General features: G+C 52.3%; 7 protein-coding genes across 7 annotated transcripts; 1 reads left to right on the top strand and 6 right to left on the bottom strand.

Moving 5' to 3' along the window:
• Positions 1-1,683: 1,683 nt before the first annotated feature.
• Positions 1,684-2,157, bottom strand: CGGC5_v011773 (uncharacterized protein; the record flags this gene model as incomplete). The annotated part of the gene is made up of 1 exon (XM_032027786.1): positions 1,684-2,157. The coding sequence occupies one exon, from the start codon at positions 2,155-2,157 to the stop codon at positions 1,684-1,686; it is 474 nt and encodes a 157-aa protein (XP_031875876.1).
• Positions 2,158-3,754: 1,597 nt separating this feature from the next.
• RPL40 (Ubiquitin-60S ribosomal protein L40) lies at positions 3,755-4,996 on the bottom strand (the record flags this gene model as incomplete). The annotated part of the gene is made up of 2 exons (XM_032027787.1): positions 3,755-4,614; positions 4,678-4,996. The coding sequence occupies 2 exons, from the start codon at positions 4,994-4,996 to the stop codon at positions 3,755-3,757; spliced, it is 1,179 nt and encodes a 392-aa protein (XP_031875875.1).
• Positions 4,997-5,755: 759 nt separating this feature from the next.
• CGGC5_v011771 (uncharacterized protein) lies at positions 5,756-6,469 on the bottom strand (the record flags this gene model as incomplete). Its single annotated transcript, XM_032027788.1, has 2 exons — positions 5,756-6,204; positions 6,298-6,469. The coding sequence occupies 2 exons, from the start codon at positions 6,467-6,469 to the stop codon at positions 5,756-5,758; spliced, it is 621 nt and encodes a 206-aa protein (XP_031875878.1).
• Positions 6,470-7,640: 1,171 nt separating this feature from the next.
• On the bottom strand, positions 7,641-8,779 carry CGGC5_v011770 (uncharacterized protein; the record flags this gene model as incomplete). Its single annotated transcript, XM_066152582.1, has 5 exons — positions 7,641-7,815; positions 7,876-7,892; positions 7,945-8,191; positions 8,352-8,375; positions 8,433-8,779. The coding sequence occupies 5 exons, from the start codon at positions 8,777-8,779 to the stop codon at positions 7,641-7,643; spliced, it is 810 nt and encodes a 269-aa protein (XP_066008052.1).
• A 1,051-nt stretch (positions 8,780-9,830) lies between these two features.
• CGGC5_v011769 (Tocopherol O-methyltransferase) lies at positions 9,831-11,143 on the top strand (the record flags this gene model as incomplete). Its single annotated transcript, XM_066152581.1, has 4 exons — positions 9,831-9,976; positions 10,191-10,741; positions 10,803-10,920; positions 10,975-11,143. The coding sequence occupies 4 exons, from the start codon at positions 9,831-9,833 to the stop codon at positions 11,141-11,143; spliced, it is 984 nt and encodes a 327-aa protein (XP_066007939.1).
• Positions 11,144-12,404: 1,261 nt separating this feature from the next.
• CGGC5_v011768 (uncharacterized protein) lies at positions 12,405-13,055 on the bottom strand (the record flags this gene model as incomplete). The annotated part of the gene is made up of 2 exons (XM_032023599.2): positions 12,405-12,641; positions 12,708-13,055. 2 exons carry the CDS (start codon positions 13,053-13,055, stop codon positions 12,405-12,407), a joined length of 585 nt encoding a protein of 194 aa, XP_031879558.2.
• A 913-nt stretch (positions 13,056-13,968) lies between these two features.
• Positions 13,969-16,539, bottom strand: TGL4 (Lipase 4; the record flags this gene model as incomplete). The annotated part of the gene is made up of 2 exons (XM_066152580.1): positions 13,969-16,188; positions 16,354-16,539. The coding sequence occupies 2 exons, from the start codon at positions 16,537-16,539 to the stop codon at positions 13,969-13,971; spliced, it is 2,406 nt and encodes an 801-aa protein (XP_066007938.1).
• Between the last annotated feature and the right edge of the window lie 1,089 nt (positions 16,540-17,628).

Raw genomic sequence — 17,628 nt, 5'->3', positions numbered from 1 at the left:
TCTATAGTCCCTCGTTCTGCAGGAGTGACTAAGTCGCCATTTGACTGGTTGAAAAGTTAGCTCGCGGAGCTGGATCCGATAGGTCTAATGCTGTAAGACATGATGCCTCCGAAATAGTCGCGTTCAACCAAGCGAGAAAAGAGACTCTTTCGTCTCGAGTTCTGTCCAGTTACGCACGACATGTTGACTTCTTCTGTTCAGCTACGTTGCCGCTTGAACAGGGAGGAAGAGACAACAAATCGACCAATGAAGTCAATGCCAGAGCCTCGTTTTCATCTTACATCGCAGGTGGCCCATTTTCGCTCGATAACTCGGGCTCGCATTGGTGCATCTTGTCAATACGAGGATTTCCAAATGTTCTCGTTTGGTCTTCATAAAACCTCGCCTCTCACCCGTAGCTTTCAACAAGCGTTTTATTCTTTACGCCTTCACTCGCTCCCCAACACACCCGAGACTCAGCCCACATCGTCACCAACGTACCGATATAGCCTTCGGACCCTCTTCAGTAGAAAGCCCCAGATTTTACTAGTCAATGTCAACGTTCATTACCCCGAAATATGTCGAGCTCGGCGCATGATTACTACGATTACCATGAGAAAAGCAGCCTTTCGAGTCCCTCATGGTGGGATACGGTCTTGAATTCAAATGAAGCTGGCCAGGGAGATCGTCAGGAACAAGGGGCATCGTGTAGTCCATCCAGCTATGCCAGCGGTGGCAACGGTCTTGGCGATTACTTTACATACACCGAAATCATCCACTGCCACCCACAGGAGCCAACGCTAGACCTCAACATCAAACAAGCTACCAAAGCCCAACTTGAATGGTTTCTGACTACCCATTGGGGCCAAAATGATTGGCTACCCATTCGATGGCAAGATTCCTCGAGTACATGCAGGACAGTTCTGGCTCAGTTGGCACTGTCAACCAAACTATGGCTGCGTCACCTACCGCTCATACCATTGCCTTGGCTTTGGTATGAACATTCGGATCAGAATTTGTGCGGTGCTTTTGTACGTGCCATCCATCAACGCAAACCTGGGACGGTTCCTCTGCTCACAGCCGACAATGCGAAACGTGCTGTCCAGCTTTTGAGGTCCCAGTTTTGGCACAAGACGAAGATCAATCCATCTGAAAAACGCCACCTGGAGGACCAGGAGGGTTCCGGCCGCACATATACCATGGCAAGTACAGCCACTGATGGCTGCACGTATGACTAGTCTATGTGGTGCCAAGAAAACTGTGATACATATTGATGATGGTTGGTGGGAAAAGGTCACGGTGGCGACATTGTTCGTTCAGATCAAGTCTGAGCAGACGGTCCCAAATACCTAGGAGATGAAACTGAATCGTAACCTTTTATTTGGTCAGCAATGGAATACTTATAACATCTCCCAAGTCCTCAAGTTGAGAGTGAGCTCTGTTCTAGTGTGTCTTTAAACTGAGGACTTTGCTGTTCTTCTGATCCCTTTTCTTTTTGCCGCCTTAAGATTGATCTTAGGTTGTGGACAAACTTCGATATTTAGACTCCAATTTCAAGAGCTTTTCGATCCAGGCGGATAGGGCGATGAAGATGACGATAGAAGAGACCATGACCTGAACGATGAGCATGACAGGGGCCGGCATAATGGATTTTAGTCAACAGAACCTCATCCTTTGGATAACAGTAACAGCAAAGCCCCTGTTTCAAAGCAAGTCTGCAACGTCTTTTCCACCCGCCTCCATCAGGTAGACATCCCGTTCGTGTTCCTCCACAACGAATCTGCCTTCCTTGATCTTGAGAAGATAATTTATCACTCTCTCGATCCATTCCCGGGCCACCTTTCCCCATTTGACCATGTCGTTCGCATTCATTCTAGGGCCGTTCAGCTGGGATCTCAAGATTTCAAGAAAACCACGGTAGTTTTCGGGGGCGGTGAAATCATTGTAAGAGGTAGCCGCGTAGAGATCGTCGGTGAGACCTGCGGCTTCAGCTCGTGGGCCATACTTGCGTCGCATGTGTCGAGCCCACCTGGCGTTCTCAAGATCCTCGCATAATTCGACAGATGACGACCTGCCGATGCGCTTTCCAATATGCGCAGCAAGTGCGGCGTCGCTGATGCGTTGGTTGGTGGGAATGCAGCGCCATTTCTGGATGAACTGGCGGGAAATTGTGTCCATGTTACCTGCCGTTGTTAGATATGTGTTGCTCTTGAGGATCGTTTCATGCAGGCGGACGGGAATACCTTTCCGGCGATCGCTTCAACTCTTAGTTTGCTCGGCCTTTCTAAGCGGAGGATGCTTTTGTAGGTGAATTTTCTGCAATATCTTCGGCAGATATGGGCACATCCTGTCGTTGGTTGAATGATCCAGGTTAGTTCTTTTCAACGTCGCCGAATAAACGGAGATAGAATACGCAGTCTTACCGGCTCCTCCAAGTTTCACCCATCCAACCAGTATACCACTGATTTTCTCGCTTGTTCGCTTTTTTCAGATATTTTTCATTGATTAGTATTAACAAGACGCAGTTCAGAGAGCAGCACGGCCTGGGCTTGGAAGCAGGTCCAGCAACACCGCACCCGGCCCTCTTTTTCCTTTGGGCAGGACCAGATTCCCCCACCACCTTCCTGACGCTCTGAAAAGTCCGCAAGGGGGCCTCCTACGTCTTGGAAAAGCTAGCAACACTGCTGAAAATTGTTTGACATCTGTTTCACATCTTACTAATGCGAAGTGTTGTTTTCAATGAGCATCCTCGCATTTGCTCCGGCGCAAATACGCCTTTCTGTTCCGATTTCCAACATGGCCGACACGATTCCCTAAACCGGCGAGGTGACCTTCTCTGCCATCATCCTCGCGAAGGCCAAACAATGAGAATTTAGCAGTCCGCTACGAAAAGAATAATTCCCCCGTCCGAATCTATCTCAATTTCTGCGACTCGTTGAACCTACGCGAGTTCACAATCAACGTATGTCCTGATCGGCAGCAGATATCGGCAGAATTTGCAATGACAGGCATGCAGGAAATTGAGGCACGAAAGAATTAGTTCCAACCTACGAGAGAGGCAATCGAAAGAGTCCGGGTTGCGAAGGTGGACGGATCGTCAGTCGGGGAGAAAAGCCAACAAGGAGATCCAGCTCTGCAGCTCCAACTAAGAACATCGCTGTCGCCAAGTCCGATACCACCCCAAGCCGCGTCTTGCGCTCCGAGCACACCCTGGAACGCATAGAAGCTGCTACCGCCATGCCACAAGCGCCTCATCGTGGCTTCTCAACAACTATCGACAGATCTACACGGTCGCCCGACGTCAGCAAGAAACCAAAGGCCACGAAGGCCGGGTTGGATGCCGCCATGCATGTTCTCCGAAATGGAAAGATCATTGGTCTGCATCCTACTTTCTAAGCGACAATACCTTCGTACACGCCACGGGCCTTCCGAACTCGAATCCGTCATTAACGAGACCACAAAGATTCGAGCGGAAGGTAAAGGGGAAGGAGGCCCGCCGAACATCCACAGCAAACCGTCGTCCTTGGCTAGTCACAGGCCCAAGCGCATTGAAGAGCGTGGATAGACATGAGTTGCTGAGTGGCGACAAATGGTTCGAGAGGACACGGTCCAAAGTACGTTTGAAGTATCAGAGATTTGCTTCGTGATATGTTAAGATAAGCACATGCTGGCCCATGACCGGAAATCCATCGTGATAGAGCAGAGCTTAACCATCTAAACCGTGATGACTTCCATTCCACCCCATCAGAGCCCGAAAAGTGCTTGTATCCTTCATTCATGCCACATCAATACCGATTCTAGCAGACCAATCAATGGCCTCTAGTTCCGCCAGAGTTTTCTGTCCGTGAGTTTGTTTGAATGCTCCACGGAAGATGAGAAAGACGCGAGCAACCGTGTCAGGTCGGGGCTCGATCTCCAAATGAGCAACCTTCTGGAAGTCTGATTGGGGCACGAAGTCGAACGCAATATCTTGACCCCTGTCGCGGATTTTCATGAACTTGGGCAACCAGTACACAATGAACTCGGTGCGCATGGCTGGTGTCAATGTCAGGGTCTGCAGGACCTTCTCGAGGTAAGGCAGAAAGTCGTCGAAGGACAAGATGAGCGCAGTTGGTCCCTTAAAGCAAAGGAGAGGGCGCTGAGGGTTGAAAGGAAAGTTGAATAAAAGTTCCGGAGCGATGCTATCGCCTGCGACGGCCTCGGCTTCCCAAAAGAGGTAGCTGCACTCCAAGTTCGGCCCTGAAGCTTCCAAAGTCTCGAGCGTGCCATCCGGGCTTACAGAGACTTGCCACTTGGCGCTGGATTTGCCAGAAAGGATGGTGGGCTCGACGATTGGATAGAGAATAGAGAATTCCCAGTGCTTTGTGAGGGTGACGTCTACGGTGACGGCGGAGAGCTTTGCCGGAGACATGAGGTAAATGGCAGGCTTGGCCCCCCGATATGCCAGAACGAAATGAATCAAGTCGTTGTTCTTGACTGAGTAGGAGGCCAAAGTCCGAATATCCGTCATTTGCTTTCCCTGAAAGATGAGTCGTTGGCCTCCGGGAGGCACGCCCTCACTTTCATAGAGTAGATTTTTGAGCTCCGCAACCGAAGCTGAGGCTTTGGTGTCTATCGTGATGGTCTTGCCAGTGACTAAAGAATATAGTAAGCTTGCGACGAAACAAGACATCGGGTGGGGAAGGAAGACATAGTTACATGTTTTGACGTGAACGACGAAGCTTGAGGTCGGCTGAGAGGCTTTCCCAGTCTTCGTCCGCTTTCTCTTTGGCTCGGGGTCCGCAGTACTCTGTGAGTGCAACTTGGAGAAGAAAAGGATGCTTTTGTCGGGGATGGCGTGGTAGGCAGTAGGATCAAGCTCGACCTCTTCGTCCAGGAAGGGGGGAATGAACTGCACAAGCAAGTCGGCATCTCCTAGATTGAACTCCGTACGCGCCTTCTGGATGAGCGACTCATACGAGTTGGGAAGTCCGATGAGGCGGCGGCGATGATCAAAAACGATGATGACCACAGACATGGCGAGGCTTGCTGGTCAGCGTAGTCGTGGAAGAATATGCGTCAGAGGCTGCAATGAGAGATCCAGACTGTTGACGAGAAGGAGGACGGTGGTGAGGAAGGACACTTGCGATGGGGAGATCCAAATTGATGGAAGCCCTTTTGGAGATGATTGCCCAAAGAGGAGACTTCAGTTCGGTAGAAGTTGAACCAAGCCTGAAGTTGAGGAGGTTCTGTGTTGGGGAAGGAACGGTGAAAATAAAGCTGACTGTCGGCCAAGGTTTAAGGCAGGAAGGCCCCACATAGACCCGAGTACTTTCTGGAAGTGGCCACCTGCCCATTCTGCTGAGTATGGTCATGGAATCCCGAGTAGAGGCAATCATCACAATAGAGACGACGACGGCAAAGACAAGGATAGTAAGCACCATGTTCACATTTCGTCTTCAGCTACGTTCTTTGACAGCGAGATTGTCATTCAACGCACCTTGGTCATATGCTGACGGGAAGCGCGAATGATCAATATTCCAGGGAGACCAGAATATGGGTAACCATCAAGATTCCGTTCTATTGCCCAGAGAACCTTTCGATACGATAGAATAGCACAGCGAAGCAGTGATCCCGACCCATCCCTGAAATTAGACGCTCGCTGCCAATAAACCAAGTACAAAAGTTCCAAAAGTTTGATGCTTCGTGTCATCGCTGTCTCCCCAAAAGATATCCTTCATACATCTGGGCGATTCATGATCCAAACTATCCGTCCGAATGGTTCGCCGGGTCTTGATCAATCGTCGAGGCTGACCATGCTCGTGGTTGTAGGATCAACGTCGCAGCCAGAAAACAACTCCTGCAGCAGCCTTTTGCCGCGTTCAATGAGCAAGTCGTTTACCGGGCCATTCCGAACCAGGAATATCACAGCGGCATAGTCGCGGCTCGAGGTAGTCGTGATCTTCTCGTTTCGGTGAATGGCTGGAATTTGCAGGCGGACTTGGGTTGCTGCAGTAGGTCTGAATGGACTAGTCGTTGCTGTTTGGCGATCGAATGCGGAGGATCGGGGGCGTATGAGCTGGGCGGTGGTCTGACGCGAAGATGTAGTATTGTAACGGTCTGTCTGGGACTGGATACTGGCAACCTCGTCATCATCGACATCGAGCGCAACTACCGAGTCGTCTGACGAGGAGTTGGGTAAGTCGTTGTCATTGTTGGTGGAAGCGTATGATCCGTCAGAGCTATCTGAATTCGAAGATCACGTCAGCCGTTGTTGCCCAGAAAAGATGTGAACAGGCATACCGCCGTCAGTAGAATGATAGCGAGCAGCTGTCTTACTCTTCCGCACAGGACGAGACACTCGAGCAGGAGTTCGAGGAGCCGGCGCAGGACGCGCATGGGGTGTCGATCGGTGAGGCTTTCCAGGTTTAGGAACCTTCTTGGCCCGGAGCCTGACCTTCTTGCCCGGGTCGTGGGGCTGGATTTTGGCATGTTGCTTCTGGCGAGACATCGTGTGAGCCAAGCGCGACTAATCTGGTGCGAGTGGGTTTCCTTGGGAAGGAGCAAAGCGTTGAGCCAATTGAGGTTCAGAAGAAGTAGTAGTGATATCCGACGTCCAGTCGAGTTCTGTGCGTTTGAGCGACAAGTCGGGAAGTTGCCAGACGGGGGCAACGATAGAGAGAGAAAGAACGAGTTACCTGACTGGGAAGGTGCCTGCCTTCGAGAATGGGGGAAAGAGCGGGCTCTCTTCGTCAACGTTCTCAGCCGCTCCTTCTTTGTGCTTCTGGTGCCGAGTTCCCTGCCACACGTGTTCCAGGCAACCACCCAAGTGTCAACATGAAGATACAATGCTCTTTCTCGAACGAGGCCGAGTGTTCCTAGTGGCGTTGAGATCCGTTTTAATCCAGCCAGCGACTGGTTTCGTCCGCCATTCTTGGTTGCCTTCTCCAGTGTCTAATTCTCCAGTCGCTTGTATTCCGTCTCCGATTCTTCATCTGTCATTGTTCACTTGGCCACACTATTATTTAGTTTCATGTGAAACTATCACGCGACATCAAACTGTGAAAGAGATGACAATAGGTCGATTGCGGTGCGCAGTTCCTTTGTATAATGGCGTTATGCTGAACTGTGCATTACAACTGCTATTAATCCTGGACAGCAAATCTCTGGATTTCCGCTGGATAACAACAAACCACTTTGCTGTGTTGAAATACGTATCGAAACCGTTTCCTGAAAGAGCTTCATCGTTGATGTTTGTCTCATCATAGTCTGGTTCTCGAGTCTTCCGTCTTTTCCCAGCGCTCCGCTGTTTCCATTGGCCGAGTCATGAGCGGTCTTCGCTGTTGTCGTCATCTTCATCGTCATCGTCACCGTCGTCGTCGTCGTCCTCCTCCTCCTCGCCGTCGTCGACTCTCAGCCTGAGTTGTTCTTCCTCTGTAATTTAGAGTCTCCGCCGGCCGTGGCTCGTTGTCCACGGTGGCCCTGGCGGGTCGTCAGTATCTGTCTCCGCCCGGACCTCGGCGATAGGTCTCGGAGTCCGGAATGTGGGAGGCCTTCTGCAGACGGAACCGGTAATTTCTGAGACCCGATCGGAGTCGCGAAAATCATTGCTTGCTCGTAGAAGCCCCATGAGCCTCTACTCCTTTTCATTGTGATATGGTACCTTTGCGCATCGAACCGATTTAGGTGGGCAAAAACTTCTGCGAGTCGCTCTCCTGTTCAGAGAAGCTCTGAGGGAAGGCAGCAATGCCGGCTACAATGGCGATTGCCATGAAGCAGAGACTGATGAAGACCCAGATAAGGCCCCAGCATCGAGATGAACCGCCGTATCGCTGGGCAAAAACGCTTGCATCCGAGCTGTTTACTTTTCGCATGATGAGGTCGTCACAGATATCCCAAGCAGAGTAAAGAGCGGACATTACTCCGAGGAAGAGCTGCTGCCGCGTTAGCTTTTGGGAAGTTTGGTCTGGGTCGGGCACTACCCACAACAACGAATCTTAAAGCTTGGGCATGAGAAATGAACCATGCAGCAACAAGCAGCCCGACAGCGAGAAGAACCGTCAGAATAGTGAGCCAGTCTCGTTTTCCCCACCAAAGTGTGAGTAGGAAACAGACTCCGAGGACCATGGACGCGATCTTGGATGCGTTGATGTTGAAGCCGCAAAAGATGAGCAGACCTCCGATGAGCGACGAACCGAGATAACCAGCCGGCAAAGTAATAGCTTGAACACCTCTGAATGAAAATAGTCAGCGAACCGTTCGAATGAAGAAAGCAGCGTGTCCGTTCAGGCCCCGCCGTCGATTCAGGTCATGGTTGATCGTAGTTTCAGCAACAACAGCATAAATTACATCGCCAGCATCGCAAAATTCATGAGAAATGAAATAAAACGAACCCCTTCATCAATGTGGCTCCCCCTCTGATATTTTTGTCAGTAAAACAATGTTTTCATGATGAAGCTTTTGATGATACCTACTCATTAGGATCCAGTGTGATTGATACAACACGACCGCCGGTACAACACGCGGTGATGGCGTGGCCAAACTCGTGAAACGCTACCGTGAGCATCTTAAAAGGCCAAAGAATATTTCGAAGATACGGAACGTTCCAAAGAATGGCGATGGCGACGACGTATGCTGCGATAACACCAAGGGTGACACCCTGAGTTGAGTTGACACTCAAGTCACGGCGAGCCAATGCATGATGGGTCGCGCGCGCGACTTCTGGCGCAGCTAATATGGCTGCCCTTTTCCATACCATATTAGCGACATTACTGGCGCGAGCAAGCGTTTGTCGCGCCGTCGTTGGGTTGGCTGGCGCCATGATTCGGCGGATTGGTGAGAAAGCGAGTGTAGGTGTGTGCGCGAGAACGAGTGTTGTAGCGACCGAGTAGCAGCGGTTGGCAGGCCAAGTGCTGAATGAGAGCAAACAGGAAAAAAGACAGGTCGTCAGCAAGTTCTTCTGGAGGGACCGAATGACTTTTAAAACAAGCGATCGTCAAAGCAATGCACACGCAAAAATACGAAAACAAGCATTACGCGGCGGACGCGGGCTGGGCTGAGGCTGGGCTGCATTCCCCCCCGTAATCAGCCCCTGTTTCTCCCCGGGCCCCTTTTTTTTCCTTGCTGGCGACCAGAGTGCGCTGCACTGACGCTGCTGTCGCCTTACGAAGAAAAGGTTTGGCAGATGAACGGCCCCACCCCGGCGTCCGGCACTGGCCTGCACTGCCACCATGCGACATGAGCCGACGCTGTGCTGAGTGGCTGGGGCTGCCCAAGGCGGCGGCGTTGGCCGGCTTGGGTCTTGGGGATCGGGTGAACTTGCCGGCTATTTTTAGGGAAGGCTTGGCCCAGCGTGACGAAGCTTTGGGAAGTGGCTAGTGCTACGGCTGGTGCTGTGGCTTGCCCGATGCATACGCCAATGACATAAGCAATGATTAGATAAGTCCAGTGTCTTGATCTGTGCGCAGCAACGGACGAGGGGACGTGCACCTGCCTCATGCAGTTGGGCGTTTTAGCTTCCAGAGTTTCCCAACGGAAAGCTGACGTCTCTCTGCTCCTCCCCTTACCCAACGTGTTGAGTAAGGTAAGGTCACGTCCTCACACCTCAATTACCTAAACCGAGTACATCCTCAAGAGACGAAGTAGTATGGCTAGTCAAGTACCTTTACCGAGGCCGGGCCGCGGGACGCGGGACGACCAATGGCCCGTCACCCAGCACCCAAGCTCCCGAAGCTCCCAGCTATTCATCCGCTCCGTCATTTGGATCAGTCGCTGGAATCACTTATTTCTGAATCGTCGTCGCAAGTGAGCCATTGAACTCATACATAACCCAAACCCTTTACTATTTAACACCCATTCGGCCTCTGTCTCCAATGGCCGCCGCGGTAGACAGCTCTACCACGCCGCTCAGCCAGCAATATGACACCCCGCTCGGCTTGGCTCACTCCACAATGCAGGCCTTGAAGGACAGGATCAAGCTGCACTATGATCTTGCGAGTGATTATTATCTGAGCCTCTGGTACGCTTTCCTCCGTGCGAAACTATTCTGAAGGATGTGCTTGGTATTGGCCTGGGATGCAGAATACCTGGCAATTGGAGAGTTCATCCTCTCGTCCGAACACAAGTCCGCTCCACAGCCCGACACCCGGGTGGCATAGCAGCTTTCCTTAGCGACTCTCGGAAGCAACACATGACTTTCAAGTTGAACACTATCTAACATTGCCTGTTTGCAGGGGCGAGCACATCCACCACGGCTACTGGGAGAACGATTCTCAGACCAAAGAGGAAGCTCAGGTCAACCTCATCCAGCTGCTCCTCAGAATCTCCAAAGTAGGCGACAACAGCACAGTTCTGGATGTCGGGTGCGGAATCGGCGGCACATCCCGATACCTTGCCTCGACGTTGGGGTGCACCGTGACCGGCATCACCATCTCGACCAAGCAAGTCGAGATCGCAAACCGGCTCACCAAGGCTGAGGCGGCAAAAGACCAAGAAAAGAACGAGGTGGAGTCCGACGTCGATGGCTTCATCAAGCTTGGTCGAGGCAAGGTGCGCTTCATCGAGCTTGACGCAGAGAAGATGGGTGACTTTTTTGCTGGGCAGGGGGGCTCATTCGACGCCGTCTGGATCAGTGAGGCTCTCAGCCATTTCCCCAACAAGGCGCTTTTCTTCGAGAACACTTTTAAAGTTCTGAGACCTGGCGGCAAACTGGCGTTGGCGGACTGGTTCAAGGCCGAGAACCTGAGCGAGACAGATTTCAACAATGACATCAAGCCAATTGAGGGTGAGGACGTGCCCTACACACACAGCTCTTGGTCCGATTCAAGCTAACCAAATTCTCACAGACGGCATGCTACTCCCACCCATGTGCACGCAGCAGGGATATGTCGACCTGGCGAAGAAAGGCGGACTCAATCTACTTGATGGGCCCAAAGACATTAGCAAAGACGTCGCAAGAACCTGGTAAAGACCCGCCCGTGTTACACTTTGGCTTGTGGTCGCTAACATATGCTTCAGGGATATTACGTGGTCTCTCATCCAGAACCCCTCTCTGTGGGCTTTCGCCTTTAGCCAGGGCCGCGACGGCATCGCCTTTCTGCAATCATTCCGCGCGATGAGGCGAGGTTACGCGAACGGGACCTTCCAGTACGCTGTGATCTCCTTCGAGAAACCCGGTGGAAACTGAGATGGCGGGTGTGAAATACGGCGCCGAACTGAATTTTCGGATGCTTGCTTCGAATGGAACCACTATATGCGTTCACGACAGATGATTGAATTGAGAAGCACCTTGGATCAGACTTGCCCAAACATGTTTGTTCTCTCAGTTTCGATGATCAGCTGACTAGAAATGATCTGCGGTGATCAGCCTGTATTTTTTATGTGGTTCATCATCAGACAGCCAGGTCTTCAGCCTCTACATTCGTGCGATGCGTTACTCAGCGAGGTGGCGTCAGAAGAACTGACTTTTCGAATAAGAAAGATTACGTATCCTATCTGAACCATGCTTCAAAGGACAGGAAGGTAAATGCGGTCTCAGACGTAGTTCAAATGTACCAAGCGCCTCGTGTGCGAGCATAGGTAACGTAGACACCGTGAGGCATAATACAGAGACTGCTTTGATACAATTCTCTTAGCCACGTTCTATCGTGATACCAGGCACTAGCCTTGTTCAAAGTGAGCTGCAAATAGCCGCAGCTGACTTTTGGTTAGCTCTTCGGGTACCCAAATCAAGAGACCAGCTGATTTTCCTATGCCTGCGCGGCTATATTTGCTGTGAAGTAGAAGTCATAATAATAACACCAGCAGCGGCGACGACAATAACAGCAATAACGATGACACCAGCAACAAAGATACATGTAGTAATAGCGACAACGAGGACGACGGCAGCGGCGGCGATGACGACGACGACGAGGGAATGTTGAGCTACGAGATGTTTGGCTAGGAAATGTTCGGACGGGATATTTTCGGCCGGGAACTGCTAGGCCAGAGGAAGCTCATTTTGGGAATGTTTAGACAGGGAATGGTTAGTCTAAGATGGTCTCCCTGATGATAGGTTTATTAACGATATATTTGATGATAAATGAGACGATAAGAATACAAATAGATCTCATAATGATAAGTGTAGCATTTGGAGATTCCAGTATATAGAGAGATTTCTCAAGGCATGCCAAGCTGGGTTGTCACGTCTTCGCCTCCATCAAGTCTATGACTTTCGCAGGACAGCCGCACGACAATATCTTTCAGTCGCAGAGCATCGACAGTTCCAGCCGCGATGTCGTGAATCGAGAACAGGGCTAGTGCCACAACGACATACATGAACCTGTTACTGAACCGCAACCAATAGGACGACACCTGGTCTTCAATAGGATGAAAAAGCGCGGATGGTGTTGCTTGTTTCCTTTCCAAAGTCCCGCCAAGTTGTCAAACCAATACCATACTAGCTTGATTTAGCAGCTCTGCCAGGCAAAGGAAAGCGCCTCTGTCACAGGCGACGTTGAGGAAACGCGCTCCCTACCAAACACCACTCTACCGCCTTCCTGCGCGATGATCCGGAAAATAACATTCAGAATGCCCACATAACCATCGCTACCAACGCAAGGCGACGATGACCCTAGGCGCTGAGCGATAGCTACATTCCGAACAACAGCGCTGGACCCCGAGGACGTGCTCGTCTGCTTCGTTACCTTGAAAACCGATATATCAGAATCTTGAGAGAGATTATCCCAGCATGCGATGATAACACGACTTACCGTATCAGACGCTGTCTCGCTCCAGTATGCCGTCGTGTAAAAGTCAACCTTGGAGTTGGGGCTCAAGTAGAGCCCGCCGCGGACGACAACGTCCTGCAGCACCAGCGACTCCCCGGACTCACCCTGGTCGACGAGCAAGTGAACCTGGCAGCTCGTCATCTGGCCAGCCGCAAGAGACTCGCTAAAGTCGGGCAGCGTGATCGTCAGGTCGCTGAGGTCGCCGGACCATGTCACTCGGGCATCTTGGGGACAGCCAGGGCCGCTGTGCGTGAGGGATCTGATTCGGGCAGCGGAGGCAGCGGCAGCTGCCAAAGATAGGAGTAGCGGAAGTAGGATCATCTTTAGCATTGTTGCTGGAAGGCTCGATGTCGACGGGTGTGTCGCTAGAGGCAACTTACGATGTACGCAAGTCGATGGGGGGAAGGCAGCTCCTCTTATACATCCACGGAGCTTATGATGGCACGAATCATAGTCTCGGGAGGCAGCCAAATCTGGGTCGCTATGGCTGCGGTCTTCCAGCAAGGAAGGGGGTCTGGACTGTTTAATATGGTGGTAGCTGGCGAGGTGGTGTCGGTTAATTGGGCAGATATATCCAGCAAATTACCCCGGCAGCGACGAACCAAATTTGCCTTCCAGCTTTTAATCTACAGAGGTCGTAGTCAGTGTTCTGGACCTTGATTGACTGGCTTTTTCTGGACTTCAATCTGGATCCCATGGTTTAGCCGCCGCCACGTATCTGAATGGAGATCATCCGGAGACATGGTCGACACACAACAGCAGGTATCGCCCTGCGTCGGATGAAGATGCTCCTGATTGAAGTAAATACACAACATTCGCTTGCGACACACCCGTTGTGTTATGAGAACAATGATGGCTGCCGGTAGAGACAACTACGCATACGTACGGTTTGAAGTGGTTTGAATTCCAAATAATCATCTATGCGACAGGATGGCTCGTTTGACACGTCTCCAGCCGCCTACCTCTACAATGCTGTGTACCGCAGATGCTGCACCAAACTCCCAACGATGCTAATGTTATCATGTGTGGACTTCAAAGACCAAAGCCTAAACCGAGCTCCCTTTATAATGCAACCGCCCATGCAATGCCTCTTCAATGACTACGATGGCTAGTCCCAGCTCATCCAATTGGACCGCAAAACATCGTCTTCATCTTTCGTATGATTGGCCGCTGGATTGGCAAGTTCATTTCCCTTCTCCGTCTTATTTTCCTCGTCCGAGGAGCTCACCCTCCCGTCTACGAGTCAATCCCAAAGTCCTCCCACAGAATCGTTCACCGCGATGACTTCACGGCTGCTAATCTCGGGCAAGTCTTTGCCTTCCTTGAGGGCTGGGTCTATTTCACCGGACCCTTCGCGGAGCCAGTGACTATCGCTGTATGGCTCTGGGTCCGACATGTCGGTATGAGACTCGACATCCCCGTCGGAGGAATGCAAGTCTGATGTTTCTAGCTCGGTGTGGGATGTCGCCTCGCCTCTCGACCCCGGAGCGAGAGGGTCTACGTCATTGGCTGGTGTCATGGCCAAGCTGGCGCTGTGTGCCAATGACCCCTCTGAGTGTCGTGACCGGTGCAAAGGAGGCGTCACGGGTTTTCCAAAGTCAAATTCGACGGCCTCAAGATGAGCCGGGTTTATGGGACTAGTCTGAGGTCCCCGTGCCAAAGAAACATTGAAATGGCTCTTAGCTGCTCTCTTGAGACGAGGCTTGCGAACAAGGACAGGTGACGTGCTTCCGTGACCGTGTCTTGCCCGCATTTCTAGACGCTCCTCTTCCTCTGTCTCTTCATCAGTGAGCACGTTCTCCATCAAGCGTCGGTGGTGAGCCATGAGCTGTACACTGCTGCCCGAGCATCGGCGCTGACGGTTCTTGACGATCTCTGTATCCAGAGTAAGGGCTGGGGTTCCGGATGGTGCAATCTTCGCACCCCCTGTCGACTTCGGCCACGGTGGCGGCAAGACAATGCCAGTGGTGAGTCGACGCAAGTCGACTTGGCTGTCAGAGAACACAACACGAGCGCGTAGACGATGAACAGCTCGATCCAGTGCGAGTTCGATGGCGCAGCGGTCACGAATCCGACTTAGTTTCGGCCACGTTGCGCGTTCGCCCATCAAGCAAGCCCGTAACATGAAATCGGGGCTTGGGTTGCTAAGGATCTTTGGTATGTCGTGGATACTGATTTCCGGTAGAATGTTGATGTCGCCAGAATATTTCTGGCTGAGAATACTCTTAAGCTTCGTGACTAGTGTTGGAAAGACGCCAATCTCGGCCAGAAAGTGCAGGCGATGCAACGCTTCATCCTTGGCCAGAGCCGTCAGAGTGTATACCCAATCAAGCTCCTGTTTGCTGGGCGAGAGACTGGTTCTACGCGCTGAGGTATCATCAGGGTCGAGTTGGTCATCACGCGCCAAGAAGGGCACGACATGCGGGTTGACTTGCGAGACGATGAAATGATTCACATTGAACATTTCCGCAAGCCTCGTCATGGGTAGGTCGTTGTCGACGGAGCCATCAATCCATCTCTGTGGCGTCGGATTCCAGGGCATATGCTCGCCGGTATCAGGATTCTTGACTAGCAACGGAGCCGCGCTGAAGACCAATGGCACCGAGCAAGAAGCGGCCACCGCCGACCAAATCATGACGTTGGGAGCGGTAATGTAGTTGAGTAAGCGAGGTAGTTCGTACATGGACTCGGTGGATACGCAAATATTGAGGACTCGCCGTGTGCGGTTGTAAGCTTCTTGGAACGTGAGGTCTCCCACCAAACCGCGCATCACACGAGTCAAGTGCTTGATGTCGGACCAACTCCCCTCGGTGAGCAATCGTCGCATATGGTCAAAGACTCCATCAGGGTTCTCCTCGGCATCGAAGACGGCAAGGTCACCGTACGGGAATTCCCTAACAAGACGAGGAATCTCCTCGTCGGTTCGGGTGCAGATGACGGCAGACACGATGGAGCCAGCTGAGGCACCCGATATGATGCGCGGCAGCAGCTTGACCTCGAAGAGCGCCTTTAAAACACCTATATGGGACATACCCAGGGTTCCTCCGCCGCTCAACAGCAACGCGCTTCGGCCAAAGCTTTGGCGAGCGAACAGGACGCTCTCCAAGATGTCTCTCTGGCCCATGCCCTCGGGTAACGCGTATTGGCTCTTTTCAACGAGAGCGTCAATGGTCTGGATGGCCGAGTCGACATAGCGCTCGATGAGATTCTTGGTGCCGACGTAGGAGTGTCTGTATAGATCAACATTCCCCATGCCACCGAGGTCTCTGCACAATGCTGTGCGAACGAGGTGCATCATGGCTCGTGTATCGCAATTTGTTCGGGCATCGTCGAGCTCTTTCAGTCGTGCCTCGATCAACTCGGGGTAGTAGTCGCCATCGTAGGGGTCCACCTTCCACACGTCGTTCTCTTCGAGTATATCAAGTTCCTCGGCGGCTTCCTGCCATTCTTTGCGAGATTCGGCCTAGACAAGAGGGTTAGTAAGGGCAGGGCCTCTTGGTGTTTCCGCAGTGGTCGCGTCGGCAGTACTTGCATTCTTCATGCGGAGAGACAATATCTGCTTCCTCTCTTCCTGTTTCCTCTTGTTCTCCCGCTCGAGCTCGGACAGACCATCCCGCAAGGACAGAACAAGGTTGTTGGCGCCTCTGATGGCGCGGGATATGGAATCGATGGCGGCATTTCGGGGCGGCGACTGCGGCTGTTTCTTAATCGACGAGGACCTGCCGGTTTTGAGCGAGGCTGTAGGGCCTGATGATGAGGATTTGACCCTTATGGCCGGAAGAGGGTGCACGGGGTTGATGAGAACGTCGTTCATGGTAACGGGGAAAGCAAGTCGACGAGAGGAGAGGGATTCGGTTGGGCTAGAAGGAGCTTCGAGAAAGACAAAAGCTGGCGGACGAAAGGCAGCCCTGTTGCCGTCCGTATCGCATCACAGCCTGGCAGCGTATCGGTGCAGCGAGCTTCTGACATGTGCTTTGGGGCGGTTGTTTGGAGCGGGGCGGTCAGAGCATGCCCGCGTCGGTGTATTGTCGCGACGGCGTGCGGCTTGGTGTGCCTTGGAGTTGGGGGAGGTGACGGAAGAAGAGCCGACGGTGGAGGAGGGGACGCAAATAGATGGGGACGGTCTGCGGTGTGGTTGGCGTAAAGAAGGACAGACGGGTAGGAGGTGTCGTCAGGGCGTCCAAGACGTGTCGGTGATGCAGTTCTAGGAAGGAGGTAGCGAACAAGAGAGTGTTTTGGCGTGTCGAGTCGAAGGGACAGTCAGATCATGTCAGAACAGACTAGACATGAGAAGGACGCAGATCTCTGGGGAGCAGATGACCGGACAAACGGGTACAGAGTACGACGGGGTGTACTTGGAGCGAAGGTTGGGGCGGGATTGCGGAGCAAATCAGCCTGCCCTATGAGGGAGAGAGCGTCGGCCGAGAAGGGGAAAGGAAGAACAGGCGGGCGCAAAAGGCGGACGATGGTTGGCAGAGGAGCGGAGGCGGTTGGAGCAGAGGGGACGAGATGAAGCGACGGACTCGACGGACGGGATTCGCAGTGCGGCGGACGAGAGACGGCGGTACGAGGGAACAACGAGAGATGTGTGTGAGAGAGAGAGAGAGAGAAAGACAGAGGTTCGAAGGGAGAAAGATGTTGCGTAGGTCGTCAATTCTGTAAATACTGTAGTACTTCTGTTCAGCGGCGGAGGGCCAGAGGAGGAGAAGATGAAGAAAGGCTCGAAGAATATCGTCAGCGAGAGACGGAAATGTTGGTGGAGAGCGAAGGCCAAGGAAGGACAGCGACGATGGGGTATGGTGATGACACCTGCAGGGGCCCCCAGACGGGGACTGTGACCGCCAGAGGGTTGGTGGTTGGGTGGGTGGATGGAATGTGAATCCGGTGCAATGCAAGATACAAC

Source organism: Colletotrichum fructicola, assembly GCF_000319635.2.
Source record: "Colletotrichum fructicola Nara gc5 chromosome Unknown KSG_Nara_v1_contig07, whole genome shotgun sequence".
NCBI classification, from domain to species: Eukaryota; Fungi; Ascomycota; class Sordariomycetes; order Glomerellales; family Glomerellaceae; genus Colletotrichum; species Colletotrichum fructicola.
Note: the sequence above shows the minus strand (reverse complement) of the source record. Positions and strands in the feature narration are given on the sequence as shown.